The sequence below is a fragment of the Cyprinodon variegatus genome, unplaced genomic scaffold (genome assembly GCF_000732505.1).
Source record: "Cyprinodon variegatus isolate N-32 unplaced genomic scaffold, C_variegatus-1.0 Scaffold457, whole genome shotgun sequence".
Taxonomy (NCBI): domain Eukaryota; kingdom Metazoa; phylum Chordata; class Actinopteri; order Cyprinodontiformes; family Cyprinodontidae; genus Cyprinodon; species Cyprinodon variegatus.
The window spans coordinates 277,426-296,227 of record NW_015150910.1 but is presented as its reverse complement, the minus strand read 5'-3'; the positions used below and the strand labels follow the sequence as shown (position 1 = coordinate 296,227).

General features: G+C 34.8%; 1 protein-coding gene across 1 annotated transcript in view; it reads right to left on the bottom strand.

The window, feature by feature from the left end:
* sec61a1 (Sec61 translocon alpha 1 subunit) overlaps positions 1 to 2,095 on the bottom strand; it is a 9,755-nt gene extending 7,660 nt beyond the window's left edge. Inside the window, exons 1-3 of the mRNA XM_015389417.1 lie at positions 1,974 to 2,095; positions 1,332 to 1,399; positions 1,144 to 1,209 (exon numbers count right to left, since the gene is read on the bottom strand). Coding sequence (XP_015244903.1) covers positions 1,144 to 1,209; positions 1,332 to 1,399; positions 1,974 to 1,980 — 141 coding nt within the window. The 5' untranslated portion in view covers positions 1,981 to 2,095. The remainder of the gene's footprint in view (positions 1 to 1,143; positions 1,210 to 1,331; positions 1,400 to 1,973) is intronic.
* Between the last annotated feature and the right edge of the window lie 16,707 nt (positions 2,096 to 18,802).

Sequence of the window (18,802 nt, the reverse complement as noted above, 5' to 3'; positions counted from 1 at the left end):
ATGTTATTACAAGATTAAAATAGTGAAATAGAACAATCAATTAAATCAAAAGCAAAAAAAAAAAAAAGGGTAGTAAAGTTAAACTAGTGGAATTTAGAACCATGTATGGTGATGCTTATTCAAACTTTTCCTTTAACAAACTCACTGGAGTAATTGGAAAAAAAATGGAAAGTAATAATTAACAATGAAACTACTAAATGATAAAGTTTGTAAATCTCCAACAAAAAAAAAATTGGGAATTAAATTAAATGAAAAAAAATATATACTGAATAAAAACACTGAAGGTTGCCCCATATGACACATGGAAAATGGGAGGACTACTTTCACTGCCCTGGGATAAAATATTTAAACTAATCTATAAAACTACTGTAGATGTGCAAAATCGTTATTTTGAAATTAAAATCTATATAATTTCTTACACACTGAAAAAATGAAAAAACTATGGAATACGGCAAAGTCAGATGATTGCAGTTTATGTTGCTGGGAGTCTGAATCCACCCTGCATTTATTTTGGTATTGTCTGTCTATGAACCAAGATTTGGTTTCTGTTTTACTCGGAGACTTTATCTACAGTCACGATTAAGTTAATTTAATCATTGTACTCCATAAAAGGTTTATTTTTTCAAAGCCAAAAATAGATTCTCACTTAGTATTAATTTCTTTAAAACATTTATTTAGCATTTACGGAGCTTTAGAAAGTTATATGGTTGAAACCGATAATGAAGGCAGAAAACATTAAAAATAGATGGGAAGTTCTCAAAAGTTTACTCTTAAAATGTAATTTGTGGATAAATTAATTCATTTAACATGGGTAAATTAATATGAATGAGGGAGAGGAGGGTGAGGGGAGGGAGGTTTTTGGGTTGGTACATTAACTGTGCAAATGTATCCTGTGCTGTGATTTATGTTGATTTAATAAAAAAAATTAAATTGGGAGAATATAATTAGAAATGTCTACAAATAGGAAACAGTAGGTATTTGTTCTAAATAATTGTTTTAGCATTTATATACATATACATAACACTACATATGAGCTGACCTCCTACTTATGGAAACAGATGTATAGTTATAAAATAATGCAAAACCAGAGTAGAGAGCCACAAGCATTCACAATGTTCCATGTAATTTTTTTTTTTCACTTACTTGGCAACAAACTAGAAAGATGAAGAGCGTAATTGCAGTCCATAGCACCTTTTCTTTAAATTGAATCTGTTGGTGACACACATTGTGATTAAAACATAAAGGAGGAAGCAGGATAAACTAAGCTAGAATGCAAAGGAAATTATAACACTATAAATGAAAAATAATGTTAAATATAAATTAATATTCACCTTTCGCTCTGGTTTCTGGATCTCTGGCAGCACCGCACAGAACGGCTTTATCACCTCCAAGAATTTAACTGGAAAAAAGAAAAATAATCAGTATTTCACTGGGAATGATGGATTGATGAACAGGACGTGGCATTGAGTGGGGGTGGGGGGGACTCAAATGAAATAACAAAAACCATAAAACAAAATACAGAAAAAAAAAATAGAGCATTATTTCTGCTAGTGTTGAAGTTATTCCGCCGTGCCGCGCATTTGTAGTAGTTTTATGAACACGATAAGATGACAGCAGCAGCTCTGTTATGCGTCGTCATCACTTGACAGTCAATGTCTATGAATGGGTGGTTAGCTTTTTAAAAGATTTAAAGCTAACAGCGACAGCCTTTAAAAAAAAAAGAAAGGTAATAAACTGCGTTTTCAAATTCTACAAGTAAATGGAGTTACTTTCATTAATAAATTCTCGCTGAAAAGAAACCATAACGGTAAAAAAAAGGAACAAATCACACGCTAGCTAGCAATGTAAGCTAAAGTGAGCCATGAGAGAGTAAGCTAACTAAGTTGGAGAACAGATTAAATAACAACACGAGGGTTCTTTTTGATGATATAGGTATCGGTCTAATAAATACTAGATTAAAAAGTACCACTTACTGCCCATGATGTCTTAACAAACAACGTATATCCTTTTCTTCGGTGGAAACCAGCACGGAGTGAATCTCAATGACTGACAGAGCCAGGGAGGAGGAGAGAGACACGTCACCGCTACAGACCGGAAGCTCAAAATTTTAAAGAAATAGCATTGGTTGAATCATCTCCACTACTATGTAGAATGGCTCAGTAGTAGAAACTAAAATATCCGAGTAAAGTTTGAACGCAGCATCACTAGTTTCTTTCCGCGTTTGTAAAACGGAAGTACTATCCTCGGATTAAGCAACGTGGAATTGCCCAGGTTTAATAAAGCGCTGCATACAATGCACTTCATCAAAATCTGTGCTGTAAATAAATGCAGCAGCGTATAACAAGCTTTATTAAAGAAAATTGCGCCTTTAAGGAAAAAAAAAGACAAAATATTAACGCCACAAAATGCTACATCCCTATAGATAATGTTTTGATAAATGTATTTTTATATTTGTGCAGTAGGCTACATTTAAACTGATTTAGATTAATTCTAAGATATCTAAAATTATATTCTCAATGTAATAATTAACTAGAAATTAAAAAAAAGAATAATAAAATTTTATTTATTATGTATTAAAGATCAGATTAATTATTTCTGTCTTGCTTTAGAACATCGTAAAGTAAAGTTTTGGGTGGATGGTATAGAAGGCGGTAGAGAGGCTGGAGTAATTAACCATGAACCGGGGTGGAGCTAGATGGGGGGCCAGGGGTGGCCATGGCCACCCTTAGCCAATAATTGGCCACCCCTACCATTTCCCCCCCCCCTAATACAGATGGTGGCACAAATACTCTCAAGTGGAATTCAAAATATTTTATTTTTTGGTGGTTAATTATACACATCAATATACAAAAATCAAAGATGATAAGTACGGAATTCATGCTCTTTTCAGAACTAGATTTGGTGTTATCTGGGGTAGAGAGAAAATTAATGCGTCTCTACAATTCATCTAGGAGTCTTCAGGGAAATCAAAGATAAATAACAATTTTAATAAAAACTTATCAAATAATCAATTTATGTAGATGTTAGTGCTTGTAAGTATTAGTTTTATGCAGAATGTTTATTGATACAAGTAGGCAAGTAATGACAATGGAAAAGATTTACGCTCCAGAACTCAAATCTGAAAGAGTTTTATCCACTTTACCTTTTATCTAGAAATGATGGATGTTTAAATATATGCGTCTATTTGTTAGCAAAGGCTGTAGGAAAGTAAAGTTTGTCTTTATTTAGAAAATATGGATTTTTTGCTTGTTAATTTTCCTGTTGGAACAGTGTAGATTGACCCTGAGGTTCTGGTGCCTATCCGCTTTCGGCCATCCCTTAGTGTACATTGGTTATTGCCTGGCCACCCTTTTAAAAAATTTCTGGCTACGCCTCTGACCATGAATTGAGTCCTTACATTTTAGAAGTGTATACGTACGCATCAAGAATGAGGGATGGAGGGGTCAGGGTAGCCTCTATTATTACTGATGTGGAAGTGAAAATTAGTAAGAGGGCAAATGATAATTTATTTGTCTTTAAATGGGAGTATCTTGGACTTCAACTGGGGTTATTTTCTGCGGAGGACAGTGTATCCATAAGAAAAGTGAATACATCTGATTCAGGTAGTATACATTTTAGTGTTAAGAATATCTATTTACAGGTGAGAAAGGGTTTATAGCAGAAACAATTAATAGAATACGAGGAGCGGAGAAACATGTGTGCTTTTATGGGTAACAGTGTATATATAGGGTAGAAAATATTTAATTATGCAAAGCTGGAGGCAAGGGATATAAATTTCCCTGCAGTCTCAAAGCTGAAGAAAAAGGTATTAAGAATAGTTTGAAAAAGGCTTGGCAGAAAGACTGGGATGAGAGCACAAAGGACTGTTTTTATTACGTATATAGGAGAGACTGACTAGGAATGGTGTCACTCATAAAAAGAATGGAGCATGGTTTTGTTATCAGCACAGGGAGGCACTTAATGCTTGTATGAAGGAAAACACAATTCCATTCACCATGAGGGCAAAATTAGAGGGATGTAAATATAGTAAAAGTAATATTAAAGGAGGACCGATATGGGTTTTCAAGGATATATTTTTGAGATATAAATAAAGTCATATTAGATTGATGTTGGGGGGACAGGCTTTGTACACCAGGAATCTTAAAAAGTATTGTATTTAATTAGGCTAACAGTAATAGGCCATATATATAATATTGTGTCCACCAGGGAGCAGAATAGACCAACAAACCATTCAGCATTCATATGGAAGCTTGGGTCTGTAAAACAGTATAAGTCAACAAGATTGTCAACACACAAATGGACACAGAGACCGAGAGGCTGATAAAAATAACTGCTACTGTTAGTTTTTGTTGCAGTGTTATATTATTATTAGTCTGTGGTTCAAATTTTATCTGTAGTTTAAGATCATGAGATGAACAGATTTATATTTGCCCTAAAATATGCATGTTAAAAACGATTGCTCTGAAACTTTAGATTGATATATCATGTTTCAAGAAGAAATTAACTGTTTGATTGACGCTGTGTTTATATTTTACATTCTCCCCATATGTTTAAATATTTGCGAGTGTTTTAATCCAAACAGATTGATTTTGATGTAATAATAATAAATACTTTTTTTGTTTTTTTCAGTGTTTTTTGTGTTTTTTCTGTGCATTCCTTGTTGCTTTCTATTAAATTTGTATTAAGTGACCAGGCCTAAGTCCATGAAATGGGGCTTTTCTCACATTCTCCCCATATGTTTAAATATTTGCGAGTGTTTTAATCCAAACAGATTGATTTTGATGTAATAATAATAAATACTTTTTTTGTTTTTTTTCAGTTTTTTGTGTTTTTTCTGTGCATTCCTTGTTGCTTTCTATTAAATTTGTATTAAGTGACCAGGCCTAAGTCCATGAAATGGGGCTTTTCTCACAGGTGGAAAAGAGGCAGTGTACCAGACACCAGCCGTTTTTGTAGTAAACTAAGGTTTCTGAGGTTTTCCTTGTTAATAAAAAGAACCATCATTTCTGGGTCACTGGGTAGAAGATTAAAGTGGGCTCTTCTGACAAAACCGGGTCAGATAGACAATTGCAGATTAGACCACTGACATTTGGTAGGTGAAGGGATTTTTATTAATATGCAGCTGTAAATGTTGTTTTTTCCTTTATATATGTGCTGTGTATAAAGCAGAAAAAACAGAAGAAAATAATTTTAAAGGCTTAAAGCCAGGATTAAGACGCTGCAACATTAGTTTGTTGTACACTATTGTTTGAAAATGCATCAGCTACGATTAAAGCAAGAATCACAAAGATTAAGCTTAGTTATCCTTAATATCTCAAACCCTGGATACCTCTGCTTTAAACAAAATATTGATGCATTTTAGTTTGTACAACGCATATTCATTATTACTTTATTTATCCTAAAGAGAGGTTAAATGTTTTTCTAACTCCTTATAGCTTTTCAAGTTGTAAATGTTGATAGCTGTAGGCAGGAAGGATCTTTTGTAGCAGTCTGTCTTGCACCAGATATGACCTAAGACACTCTGTTGTTATTTAAAATCTTCTGAAGAAAAAGGTCCTCTTTGTCCATAATGGTCTTCATTTTATGAAGATTTCTTCTTTAAAAAATAATCTCTAGAGGTTCAAAGGAATGCTCCAGAGCAGATCAGCTTGTTGAGCTTAAAGCAATTTGCCCTGATGCTGTTACCCCAGCAGACAAAATAGATCACACTCTCCACAACAGACCTATAGAATACATGCAACATCTTGCTGCAAACACTGAAGGACCTAAACTTTTAAGCACAATCTGCTCTTTCTCTTCTTGTAGACAGCTTCACAGCTGTGTCCCGGTTGAGTTTGTTGTCAATGCAAAAACCACGGTAATTACACTATATATTAATTATTCATATGAGTCATATAAGTATCCATAACTTTATACACATTATATATACTTTATACACAAACCTCTTTTCCTACTCTTGTAAAACCTAAAAGTAAAACTTAATTCCAAACAATACAATGCATAACGTCATTTTGAGAGGGAGTGGTGAGATAAGCTGATGATGAAATCAGCTCCCATGTAGTCATAACCAATATCATAGAAGTTTTAACATATAACCTTGGAGTAAACGTAATCTGGAAAGATAATGGCATTAAGGCTATCTAAACCCCCTAAAACACAGTTTAAATCTATGACTCATACTACGTCATAGTACCAGTAACCTAGTCCTCAGCCTTAAGCATATCAGAGGGAATTGCATCCTTTCTCTGCCTTTCTAATGCTTTATTTGTTTTTTTTTTCTCGTGTGTTTTAGTGAAAAAAATAAATAAATCGATGAACCCATCCTGTCATTGGAACAGGTAGATATAAAGTTATACAGAATGTGTTCTCCTTATTCTAAGCTTTAAAGAAAATAGTGGAGACTTCATGATAAATAAGAAAAAAATAAAATAAGATTACCGAAGATGTTGGATTTTATCTTAACTGCCAACACTGTTTCTGTGTTCAAATTCAAATTTCTGGAAAATTGTTTGGGGTTACCCATAGTCCCATCAACTACAAACATTTCAAAAATGTTTGCATACACCCATTTTACAGTGGCTAAGACTACCCACTGATGTTCACCACCCTTCTTCAATCTCATATCAATTAAAGAAGACCAGTTTAAGCCTTTTCTGAAACAGCTATACTCTTTGACATTGTTTTATTTCAAAAAGTTTGTTCCATACTTTCACACTAGTTGAAATCCAGATTTTTGAAAAGTTAGGCCAGATATATTTCCATATTATGTTCTTTATCCTCATTGAAATTTTGAAACATATATTTGTGATGATGAAGCTCCAAAGAGCCAATATCATGATTAAGAAAGAAATAGTTCAAGAATATATGCAATTATTCAAATGATATAATTGACAGCTATCATTACCTAAAGCTTGCATATATAAAGCTTATATAGCACATTTTCAAGTCAGGAGACATTGTGCCCAAGGGCACAATGACACTGAAAGCCAGAGAGAGAGCACTAAGAGCCAGAAGGCTTGAACTGTCAACCCTTCCATTTCAGGGCAAACTCCTACATCAGACTCCACTGTTACCCCTGCATGTTACGCCCCAGCATATTAGTGGTTAGCTGCTAAAACTATCCACAGTAAAGACTTCAATCTATTTCAAATGCTAAAATGGGCTTTATTGCTGCATAACATGTTAGCTATCAATAGCAAATATGTGCTCTGTCTGATACATGGGATGTTGAAACATTAATTAATATGCTTGCATACAACAACATTTATACTAAAAGCATGTAAAGTAACAATATCTAAAAGTAAATGTTAAATTTAAAATAAAAAAGTAATGCAACACTCCCCATTTATTTTTTATATTGGGCACGAATGAGTATTTTCACATTTAATTTGATATAACTAAATTGAGGAATAAGACCAAAATACATCAGGGTATTGCTTAAAAATGATTAAAGGCCATGTATGTGGCATATCTTTTTCATCCTATTTTAGAGCTATGGTAAATCGCTTTACAAAATCAGCAATTAACATTTATAAAAAACGATAAACTCTTTTGAAGTGTTTGTTAAGTTTAGCTCCTTAAATACATTATTTTAGTATTAGAAGGTACATACGATACTGTATACTGTATATAAGTGACCTTAACCTCCTCCTTTTATATCTTTTACCATCCACTGTATATAACTTCATGGACCTTTTCCTCCTTTGTGCAGCTTCTGTTGTTTATAAGAGCCGATGTCACAAGCGAATTTCTCCATTATGAGGTCAATTAAGTCCTAATCTACTCTAATGTTTATTTTTTTAAATATCCGTTCAAAGATACCGTAATTCAGTCACTGTTTTCTTTATTTACCCAAACAAGGATTTAGATTCAGATGTTTATTAATGGCGCTGTGGCGCAATAGTTTTACAGCAAGTCACAATGAAAAATCCCTTGCATCAAAAGCATTACATCTGCATGTAATTATTGCTGTTTTGTTTTTGTTTTTTTTCTCCGGACATGTGAAGCAAACAGACCTGTGGTGTAAATAAACAAGCAGGGATGGTGGTAAAAGAGGTTAATCAGGGTCTTCGGAAGAAAAGTGATAGACATTACAAGTTAATACTATGTTCCTGACATGTTCTGTACCCAAAGTGTTGAACATAGGGTTCTAGGGAAGGAAAGTGGGGAGAGGGTGCTATGGAAGTGCATGATTATATGTACAAAGGGTAGTGGGTGGGAATATAATGTCACAAGATCACCATGAGATGTGGGAATGTGAGTCACTGCCTCGTCCTGTTCTGTCCAGCTCGCAGTCGGGAATATCTTTGCTGAATGTTGTTGAGACAAAACAAGATTTCTCCCTCTGACCTTTTACTACCAACATACTTTACATTGTCAAATAAATCCACAAAATAACATCATGTTTAAATGATGCTTCATGATGATAAAAGTAAGGGTTTACAGTTTTACAGTGTTTAATTTATTTATTTATTTACAGACCTAACAATGAGCATTTTCCTCATGTTCATGTCTCAGTATGGCTGCCAAAGGACAGGGGATCCTGTTCATGGATCTTAACTGGTGGATTTGATTGCCCCAGTAATCTAATACAGTGGAATCCAGATAGAAGTACATTGTGTCCTCAAACTGAAGCTTGAGGTTATGTAAGGATCTAAAGTTCAGAGGCTTTTTTCACACACACCATTCGAGGTTTGAAGCTGTTTTCGTTAGGACAATATGAGAAGGGTCAAATATGAGAGAAAGGCTAAAGCTATGCAAAGGAACAAAACTGATTTGAATAGCTGACAAAAATGGGAATGATTTCTAAAGATTGAAAATGATAGTTTAAACATTAAAATTGAGAAAGGCATTTGCTTTCATAAAATGAAAAAAAGTTTTTCTGAATTTTAAAAGTTTATAAAAAGATATAAAAAAAGGATTGTTTTTTCTAGTTGACGAGTCAGATCTTGTTTTTCCTTAAAAAAAAAACATAACTAAATATGCAATACAATAAATAACACTCAAAAAACATATCTCAATGCTTTGAATGGCTTAGACAAACGGCCACGTTTATCACTCTATTGCAGGGGTGGCAAACTGGTTCCAGAAAGAGCCGTGTGGCTGCAGGTTTTCTTTCCAACCAAGCAATGGCACACCAGACTCCATTCATCTCATTACATATGAAAAGTTCATTAATTATGTTAAATACTCTATCGTTAAATGTGAGGTGTGATTTCTTCCTCTATACATAATAAATGTTTTCACACTATCATTCAAAAATTTCATTTAGTTTTAAAGGGTTATTACAATTATATAAAACATAACCAAACTATGCATATTACCTAAATCTCCCATGAATAACATGCAGATTTTCTAGATATTCTCTGATTCCTTCAAATTTAGAGGTTTCTCACAAAATAAGAATATTATGCATTTAATGTAGCTGGAGAGCACAGACAATGGTGTCTTATTGACAAATTGAGGGAGTGGTGGCCTAGTGGTCAGAGCAGTGCGCTCGTGCTCAGAGATGGTATCCGATCCCAGAGCCTGCACTCTGGATCCCTGAGCAAGACCCTTAACCCCGATTGCTCCCCAGGTGCCACACAGTGGCAGCCCACTGCTCCCCAAGGTGATGGGCTAAGATGCAAACGGGAATTTCTCCAGTGTGAGATTAATAAAGTGCAATTATTATTATTATTATTATTATTATTATTATTATAGCTTTTTAAACTTGCTTGATTTCAGCTCCTCACATATTTCAGAACCACTCAGCTATCTTTGCATTATTTTCAACAGAAGGCAGTAAGAGAGTTGAAACCCTGCACTGTAAACTCTGGCCCTCTTAGAGCTAATTGTTACCCAAAACAGTGGTGAGCTGCTGACATTTACAGTTTTGTTTGCTGTATTTGATGTTAGGGACATTCTGAACACCAACCACATCTTTAGAAAATGACCCTGCCATTAATTATATATTTGTTGAAGCACTTGATTACAGATGATGGTTTGTATTCAAGACCAAAAGGGATAAATCAAATTTTAGCCAACTTATATGGAGGTTTTAGACACAATGTGGATAAAACTTTTTTTTTTTTTTTTTTGCAAATATTGTATTTAACCATGTACCCAATATTAGATACAGAGTAGCAGAGTGGAAAACAGCTTTTCTGTTTTTGCTTTCGTCTTTCTTTAATCCAATAATGAATTTAACCCAGCTTCAGTACAGCTGTCTTATGTAACCTGTTTATCCTTTTACATCTATCTTTACCCTAAACATTAACTTGTGCTTCAAAGCAAGTAACATCAGCAAAGGATTTGGTGTTCTTTGTTTTTGTTTTTTTAAACAGAGACCATGTGCACCACACCTACGGTATATAATCTCCGATAGACCCAAACATCTTTGAATGAGATTAATGGAGTAATTAACTTTAATTGGAAGAAACAGCAGAGTAATAAGTTATGACTGGTTTATGTTCATCCTTCTGATTGATTCTATTCATCACAAAACCCTTTATAAAATCCCCTCAATGGTACAAAAGCAGGGCATCATAATGGATGACAATGAATAACAAGGTGAGCTGAATTTTTCACCTTTCACATCTTTACTGTAATCCACCTACGATTGCTGCTGTTATGTCAGGGAAAGAGTTCGTAGCCCTGGCGGGTACAAACATGCAAGTGGAATATTTCAAAGCGGATTAATTGTCACAGCTTGAAGCAGCAGAGAACAAACGCAATCCCCCCTGACCTAAAAGCCACAACATAATACCACAACAGATGAGGAAGCCTAACTAGACTGCAGTCATCAGCCTTAATCCAGATTATTCCAGACTATGAGCTGGTGTACACTCATCATTCCCTTTGCTTCTTGTGTCCATGTCTGGTCTATTTTAAGACCAGAGTCTTACTATTATGTGTTCTTGCTGCAGGGAGAATTGAGAGTGTATAGCTGTGAAAGGGCTTCTGTTTGGCAGCATGCAAACACCCACACGCTGTCCTGAATATTACATCCAGCTTCGCGTTACAGTAGATAAAAAAGGTTTGATGGTATTCAGAGTTGTTAGCGCCACTTAAATCATTCACAACCAGGCTAACTACCTCTAGCAAAACGGGGTAACAGAAATTTATTTTGCAAAATATGTGCTGCATGGAATTAAAAAACAAATAGTAACGATAATACAAATAGCCTAAGTGCATCTGATTTCATTTCATGTTGCATTGTAAAATTGGAGTTGGTAAAAATGTGGCAAAAAATCCTGACTTCTACAAACTGTTCTATTAGTTTTCTGATCTAAAACAATAGAGAACATAAATGCAAAAAAAAATCACACAAATATAAAATTTAAACAATTCTGCCAAATGTTTTTTTCCCTATTAGCTTGAGGCACACTTTGTGTTTTGCTAGTATTTACATTTTTGCACGGAATTACAAAAAGTTGACTTTTTACAGCCTAAATACTCAAATAAATTAAAAGAGAAAATTATAAAAAACAATGGGTAAAAAAATAAATAAAAAAACCTTGAATCCATATGGATGTTTTCAGGAAAAAAAACATCAAACACAGATTTTCCCTCCTAAATGTAAATGACAAGGCACAATTACTTATTAATGGGATGAAACAACATTGTATACAAAAAAAAGAAATATCAACATTAAGGTTTCCAAAAACAAAGATAGGTGGAATGTTTTAGCTTTTGTTATTTCCAAAACTGTTCCTTTTATTTCATTTTTTAAATGTAAGAAAAGCGTTAAATATGCCCTTAAGGCTCGGTCAGGGATAAATAACACTTCCACACTTTCCATGTGGATTTAGAGTTTAAACAGCTGCTGATGCTGTGACACAACGGCTGTGGGAGGTGGCGAGAAACAAACAAACAGTCTATGACACCACTGAAGAGTTACACAACTTAGTTTCTATTTACCTAAAGGAAGAAAAGATCGCTTAACATCTTTTATTACTTTATTATTTTATTACTTTATCCCAGAAATTCATGCTTCTCACCTACACTCTAAAGAATCTGTCTTTTTTAAATCTTCAGTAGAAGAAGCTAGTTAGTTCCAGAAAAATATAACCATATTCTGATTAACTCAATGAGGTAGAAATAGCAGAACAAGGATTTAAAGCCTCCCTCTGAGGGAAAAGTGACACACTTCGACATTTGATGATTAACTATTGGGGGTTGAAGTTTAAAGGCCGTTAAGTGCCAGCAGGAACGTGGAGTTAGAAATGTTAATATAAACCCTGTCGATATGAAATGGGGCCAACAGGTGTTGGAACAAGGCAATCAGGTCATTATCTTAATGTCCAATTAGCTCATCTCAGTGGATGACTTATCGCGCTGATCTTTTTAGCAAGTTTCAAGGAGCCTTGCAAAACACTCTGTTGATGTCAGTGTTTGAACTTAGACCACACTGTTTGCCCTTTTGTCACCTGCAAAACCTGCTTTTAACACTTCATAAAAAATGAGTGTACATTTGTGTTCAAACCATTTGAATGTTTTAAACCTCAAAGAAATGAAGTTCATAATAAAGTTCCTTTATGATCCTTAAAGGAGAATTGTGGTTGTCCTGCTGGGGGATGAACCACCATCCCTGTACAAAGGAATGTGCAGCCTAATAGGTTTCTCTTTATTTATCACCATCTGTCTGTTTCCACTGAACAACACATCCTCACAACAGGGTGATGTGCAAACTCCACATACGATATCTAAAGGCTTATCATTAAATTCCTCATTCTTATTGCTCTTCCATAAATGCCAGATATGTGGATTTAGCTGTCTTGTCCACCAATTCCCTCACCCAACCTGTGGATTGCTGCAGCTCCTCCAAAATCAATTTCCTTCCATTTTCACAATTGTTTAGCTTTGAGTTAGTCTAGCACCCAAAACCACTGAAATGTGAGGTTTTAACATATCGAGGCAGCACATTGATTCTGTTTAGTGCTTTAGTTAGCCTGGATGTTGGAAATATTATAACAGTATTCATTGTTTGTTAAAAACAAAATGATATGAGTGATCCCTCTCATTTTGAGGTAACTTATCACCTCTTTAACAATGTGATGGTGAACTGGTGTGAAGAGACCCCAGTTTTTCATGCCGTTTCTGCTGTTTTACACTTTTCATATATGCAGTCTGCTGATGTACCTCAACTCCAGACTGGTTGAAGTTGAAAAGGGTTTCCTGACAGACAACCGCATCAAAACATCATTTGGTAGGATAAAAAAAAAAGAAACAGATTTGTCATCTGAGAATATTTTAATCAGCAGTGATAAAAGCGTGCATTTTATACAAACCTTTGATCCCAATGCAATATCATTAAACACACCTGTTTTTTCAGCTCCTGTTAAGATTATTTCAAACTTCGACAAGCTGTCTTTTAGTCGCTAAACTCTAGATAAGCTATCTAGTTTCAGTGGTTTCTCCCACAAGATATGTCTCATACAATGCAATGCAATGTTTGCATCAAGATATTTTTCAAAGCATGCAGCAAGTAATCTGATAAGAAATTTGCAAAAACTCAAACAGTAAAATACACAGTAACAGGTTGATGTGCTGGTTTCTATGCAAACATTCAGAAACAAATTGGGTGCTTATCTCCATGTATGCGTGTATTCCTCCATGTATCAGAGCAGGATTAATCACGCAAGCTCCTGTATCAAGTTAGATATTTATTGTTTGTGCCATGCAGGTTAACCTGGTTTACTTGGGAATATATTTCATTCCTTGAAACGTTACGCATTTTGTTACATCACATAAAACTTAAGAGTACATAACTTGCATTTATACAAACCAAGAAGAAGTACTGCTTCATTGTGAGGTGAAATAAAAATAATAGCTGTGTTTTATATAAAGCAAAGCTGAAAGGAGTAGTGATGGATTTTTATTCAGCCTAAACTGGTTGTCCTACTGGAAGTTTCACTTTACAGGAGGACAACCCAAGTACCTACTATACCAGCAGGGTACGCCGACTCTTTGAACAGGTTTTATTTTAGCAGTTCTCCATATTAAGCTCCATCAATCTTTTTATTTACGGTAACTGACAAGAATACTTAAGTCTAAGTATTCAGGATGATCTGCAGTGCAAATTGTTGTTGTTTTTCAACGAATTTTCCATTTATGGCAATTATTTTTTGGGTCATTTAATGCAAACAATGTATTTTACCTTTTAGAAGTCATTAAGACCTTAGTGGCCTGAGGCTTAGATTTGTTAAAAGAACAGCTGATTACAATCAACAGAATCTCCCACCTAAGATGTTAAATTTTAGCAGGTCCTCCAGTTATTTTTTACTGATTAGTTGTTGTTGTTTTTTTTTTTATGTAACTTTAGTTTTACGGGTTTTATTTAGGGGGAATGATGGGAACACTTTCAACGTATTTAATTGTTAAAATTTCGGGAAATAGGTATCATTCCATCAAAGTCAGAGTTGGCCTTTCACACAATATTTCAGTCAAATACAGTGAGATTTGACACTGTAATATAAGAAAAAAAATGGTAATATCAGAACAATTGTTGTGAATACTTTTACAAAGCACTGTATGTAATGTTTGTTGTGTTATATAATGACATTGAAGCTTCAAAGAAAGACTAACGATGGCATGAAAAATAATCGGCTTTTGCTTTAGGAGTGCTGCCATACTAACACATCACACACATAGTAAATTGAATTTGCCACAAGAAAATATTTCAAAACAAAAAAAGTGCAAGAAAATAAAGTTTAGATGCCTCCATTTAAAACGATCTGCATATGTTTGAGTCTCTGTAGCTTCAAATCAAAACAAATAAATCTAAATCCGTTTCCCATCAGGCAGCAGATGAGCAGATTGTGTTACTAATTTTAGATCTGACAACAGGAAACTAATAATCTTAGCAATCTTGTACCATCCAGTTCTGCCCTCGTGCTATCATCTTTCATACAGTCATCTGTTAACCTTTCCATAATGTCTTTGATGATTTTTACTCCAGCAAATTGGTTTGATCTACATGACAGACAGGACGACGAGAGGAAAAAGTCAGGTGTAAACAATTAATTCATTAAAAGCATTAAAAAAAAAAAAAATACAAAAATGTGGTTCCAACTGTTGTCACTACAGAATGAGTCCACATGCTGTAGATCCATAGAGTGGAAGTCGGTGCTGTCTGTTTGATTGACCACAATTAATGACCCTCTGAGGTTTCCTCAACTGTCATCCTCTGCCCTACATGTGTAAAACAGGTGAGCCCATTAATAACAGTAGGAAAATTCTGAACATAGTTTCCACGAAGCTACGGTCAACTGACTCTGTTTAGCTCAGAGGGTTTTCCAGCCTTGCTAAGCTGATTACATTGCCCATGGATGGGACAAACAGCAGCATTCACCACATGGTGTTCGACCTGGGAACAGTGCAGCGTGCAAAACAGGGTCTTGTTTTCCTCTGCAGCTGATCTGCTCATGCTAAATGCCTTCCTGTGTTTTTCCCTGTAGCCATAAAGGAAGTTTGTTTCTTGTGTTTGAAGTCTATAATCTAAGCTTTTCTCCTGCCTAAATCAGATCAATCACCACCATCCCAGCTGGGGTAATCATAGCAAAGAATATCAACTAAACTGCTTAGTAATGAATTCTGAAACCAGAATGACGCAGGCAGGGAAGTTGGACAGCTTAGTGCTCACAGGCTCTTGAGCAAATTCTTGAAATCAATAAACACTACCAAAAGGCTATTATTTTGCATCTGTTCTTATCGGCATTATTTACACAAATATTTTTGCATCTATTTACAGTATTAATGCATTTTTTTTTTTTTTTACCACATCCTTCAATGTTATATAGCAATGGAGTAAAACATAACTTTTCTACACTAGAATAATATTTAACAGAGGTTAAGGAGTTAGAGACAGGTTACATGCTGGACAAGTGGTCGACCTGTTAACACGAAAAAAGAAAAAAATTAGTAAAACAACAATCCATTGCCAGCGCCAACTCAGGAATGCCAATCAGGTGTATGTTTTTTATAAGGCTGTAAGAACAGCCTTATAATATAGTTGTAGCGACTGCACCAGTCTAAAATTCTCTACGGAGCATTGAAGTTTGCACACCTCTGTATTATTAAAATAACAACAATCAGGTCTTTCTTAGTTAGGAATGTGAACCGTACAGTTGGTACCTAAAAATCCTTTAAAATTAAACTATTTGAGAACCAGGTTAATGTTTAATCCTTGGTGGTTTGACTATGTTAAGGATCACATCATCCTCTCATATATAGAGACGGATTTGTCAAAGATTAACATGATCAATAACAAAACCGCTGGAGATTACATAAGGTTAAGGGTTTATCTTTAAAAAATGGAAGCAAAGCTTAAATCCAGGCTACCATATGTTTTCAAAACTTATTCCTAGAAGAATCACTGGTGTCTATATCAAAGTTGTAAAGAGGTGAGAGTCAGGATACACCCCAGACAGATCACCAGCCCAGTGTAGAGCAATACAAAGAGACACGGGAATGAAAGTCCACATGCAAGGCAGGCAGGAGCAGTCTGTTACTCTGATTGTTTTTGACCAATTGGAAAAAGCTGGAGTACTCTGAGAACCCCTGGACTGGAATAATAAGCACTACTCCACCATGTGAGGATTAAAAATAGATAACTCTGCTCTAGGCGTAACCTGGTACGAGATTCTTGAATGAATGATGGTGGTTGCATGCACTTAAGCAGTGCAGAGATGAAAAACTTGCAACATGGACTGCGGGCGGGAAGCATTTGATCTTTACTGGATGTATCGACCTTTTGATTCAACTTGAACCTCAAAGGTCGAACAATAAAAGATAAATGGCCATATATAGACTCTCTGTAGAGCTTTATTGTTTGGCGAGTATCATGAGACTCATACTCAAAAAATGATGGCTCCTTTACAGCTCACAACACAACCAGTATGAGATTTTTAAAGTGTTTGATAAATATCAATATTTATTCACACTTTACAGTGTTCAGCAACAGGTAGGGTTTGGGGGTTATAGCAGGTTTTTGATACATTATGCACCACAAATCCAAATAGAACTTAAAAGCCCCCTCTATTATTATCTGCAACTCTACAAAATAAAAAAAGAAATGGTAGCAATACCCTCTTATTGCTATGTTGTATTTTATTGTTTTAATCTACATACATTGTTATATGTTTATCTTATTAACCCATTATAATTTTTTTCTGTTTTTCTTCATTGTTTTTTATCCTTGATGTACAGCAAATTGTTTCAGCTTTTGTTGTTCTTAAAGTGCTTTATAAATAATGTTGATGATGATGATGATGATAATAACACACCTAAACCACTCCTTGTTACAACAACCAAAGTGTTCTAGCATTGTGCTGTATTCACAGAATCCTAGTTTTGAATCCTCACATGCCCTCATTTTTTAATTGGTCTTCACTGTTCATCATGGACTTTATTTCTCTGTCCTATATTACCTAAACCAGGGTTTATACAGGAAGGAGGGACTCTAATTTAATGCTCTTTTAATGCTCTTAGAAATAATTTTAATACCATCAATAAGTACCCATTACTCTCACATATATATATCGTTTTCCAGCCACTTATGTTAAAATTTGCATTTTACCATTCTCTAGCTTTTTCTGTGCCTCGAGCTTCTGTTCCAAACATATGGCTTTAGGATCAACCAGGAGCAGTTCCACGCAAACACGTGGAACCAGTTAAATCTGATATATTTGACAAAATAATTTTTTTATAAAGCATTTTCAATGCGATAATAACATTTAATGAATTGTTGTGCCAATTAAGGCCTTAATTTAAAAAATGATAATTTAATGACTCGCGGAAACCCTGTAAAGTGACCTTTTTTGATAGTAAAGACATTCATAAAAATCCTCCAGCTTAGGTAGTGAACCAGGGACAACTCGTTCATATGCTCTACCCCTACACCACCAGCCCACTATACCTAGATTTAACTTAATATGTGTAGCTAAGCTGGTCAGGAGCTGCAATCTTTACAAAAAAAATGTTTTAGCTTGATGAAAGTGGAGCCAAAAATCTGAGCTATCGGTTAAAAACTTGTATCCACACTGAGATCTGCCAGGAATAACCCCAAACTAAGATCATGGGAACTTACAATGAATATTAATGGAAGTTTTTGTTTGTTTCTGCTACTTATGGTGACTGCCGTCTCTACAGGGTCACTCAGTCAGAATCAGAACATGCAATGATGAGGAAGATAAGAAGAAAGATGTCAAGATGACAGAAAAAAGGTCACTGCTAAAAAAAGGTGGTTTTTCACAGATGTATCTTCTGAAGTATTGAGCGAATGAAAAATGGTGTAAAAAAAAACAAGAGCCAGCAACAGGGTTGACCTAACCCTGGAGAGGATGTTCAAATGAAAACCATTAAAAAATTTAGGTGAGCTTCTCAGTTGGAGTTAGCGTATTAAAGGGCCCCAGATCAATCCTACACAGACTGCAAATGTTATATTTCTAATGATCTAACCAGTTTCTAAAGTTTTCTTTTTAATCAAAGTAATGCTTGGATTTTATATGGAGATAAGGATGGGAATGGAATGATGTTTCTAGTCATCTGATGGTAATAGTCTATTGTTATCATGCAAAAAGAGAGCTGACCAGGAACTAGGCACATAGAACTTTTTTTTTAATTATTTAATCTCCCCCTATTGTAATGCCTGTACTCACAGATAAAAAAAAGAATTCTGGATCCAGACAGTGATCTGGATAATTACCAAAATTTAAAGATTTGTTGCCAGTCACAATACTAACCTTCTCTGAAAATTTTAGCAAAATCCATCCATTACTTTAATTATTTTGAAAACAGCCTCCTTGGTGGAGGTAAATAT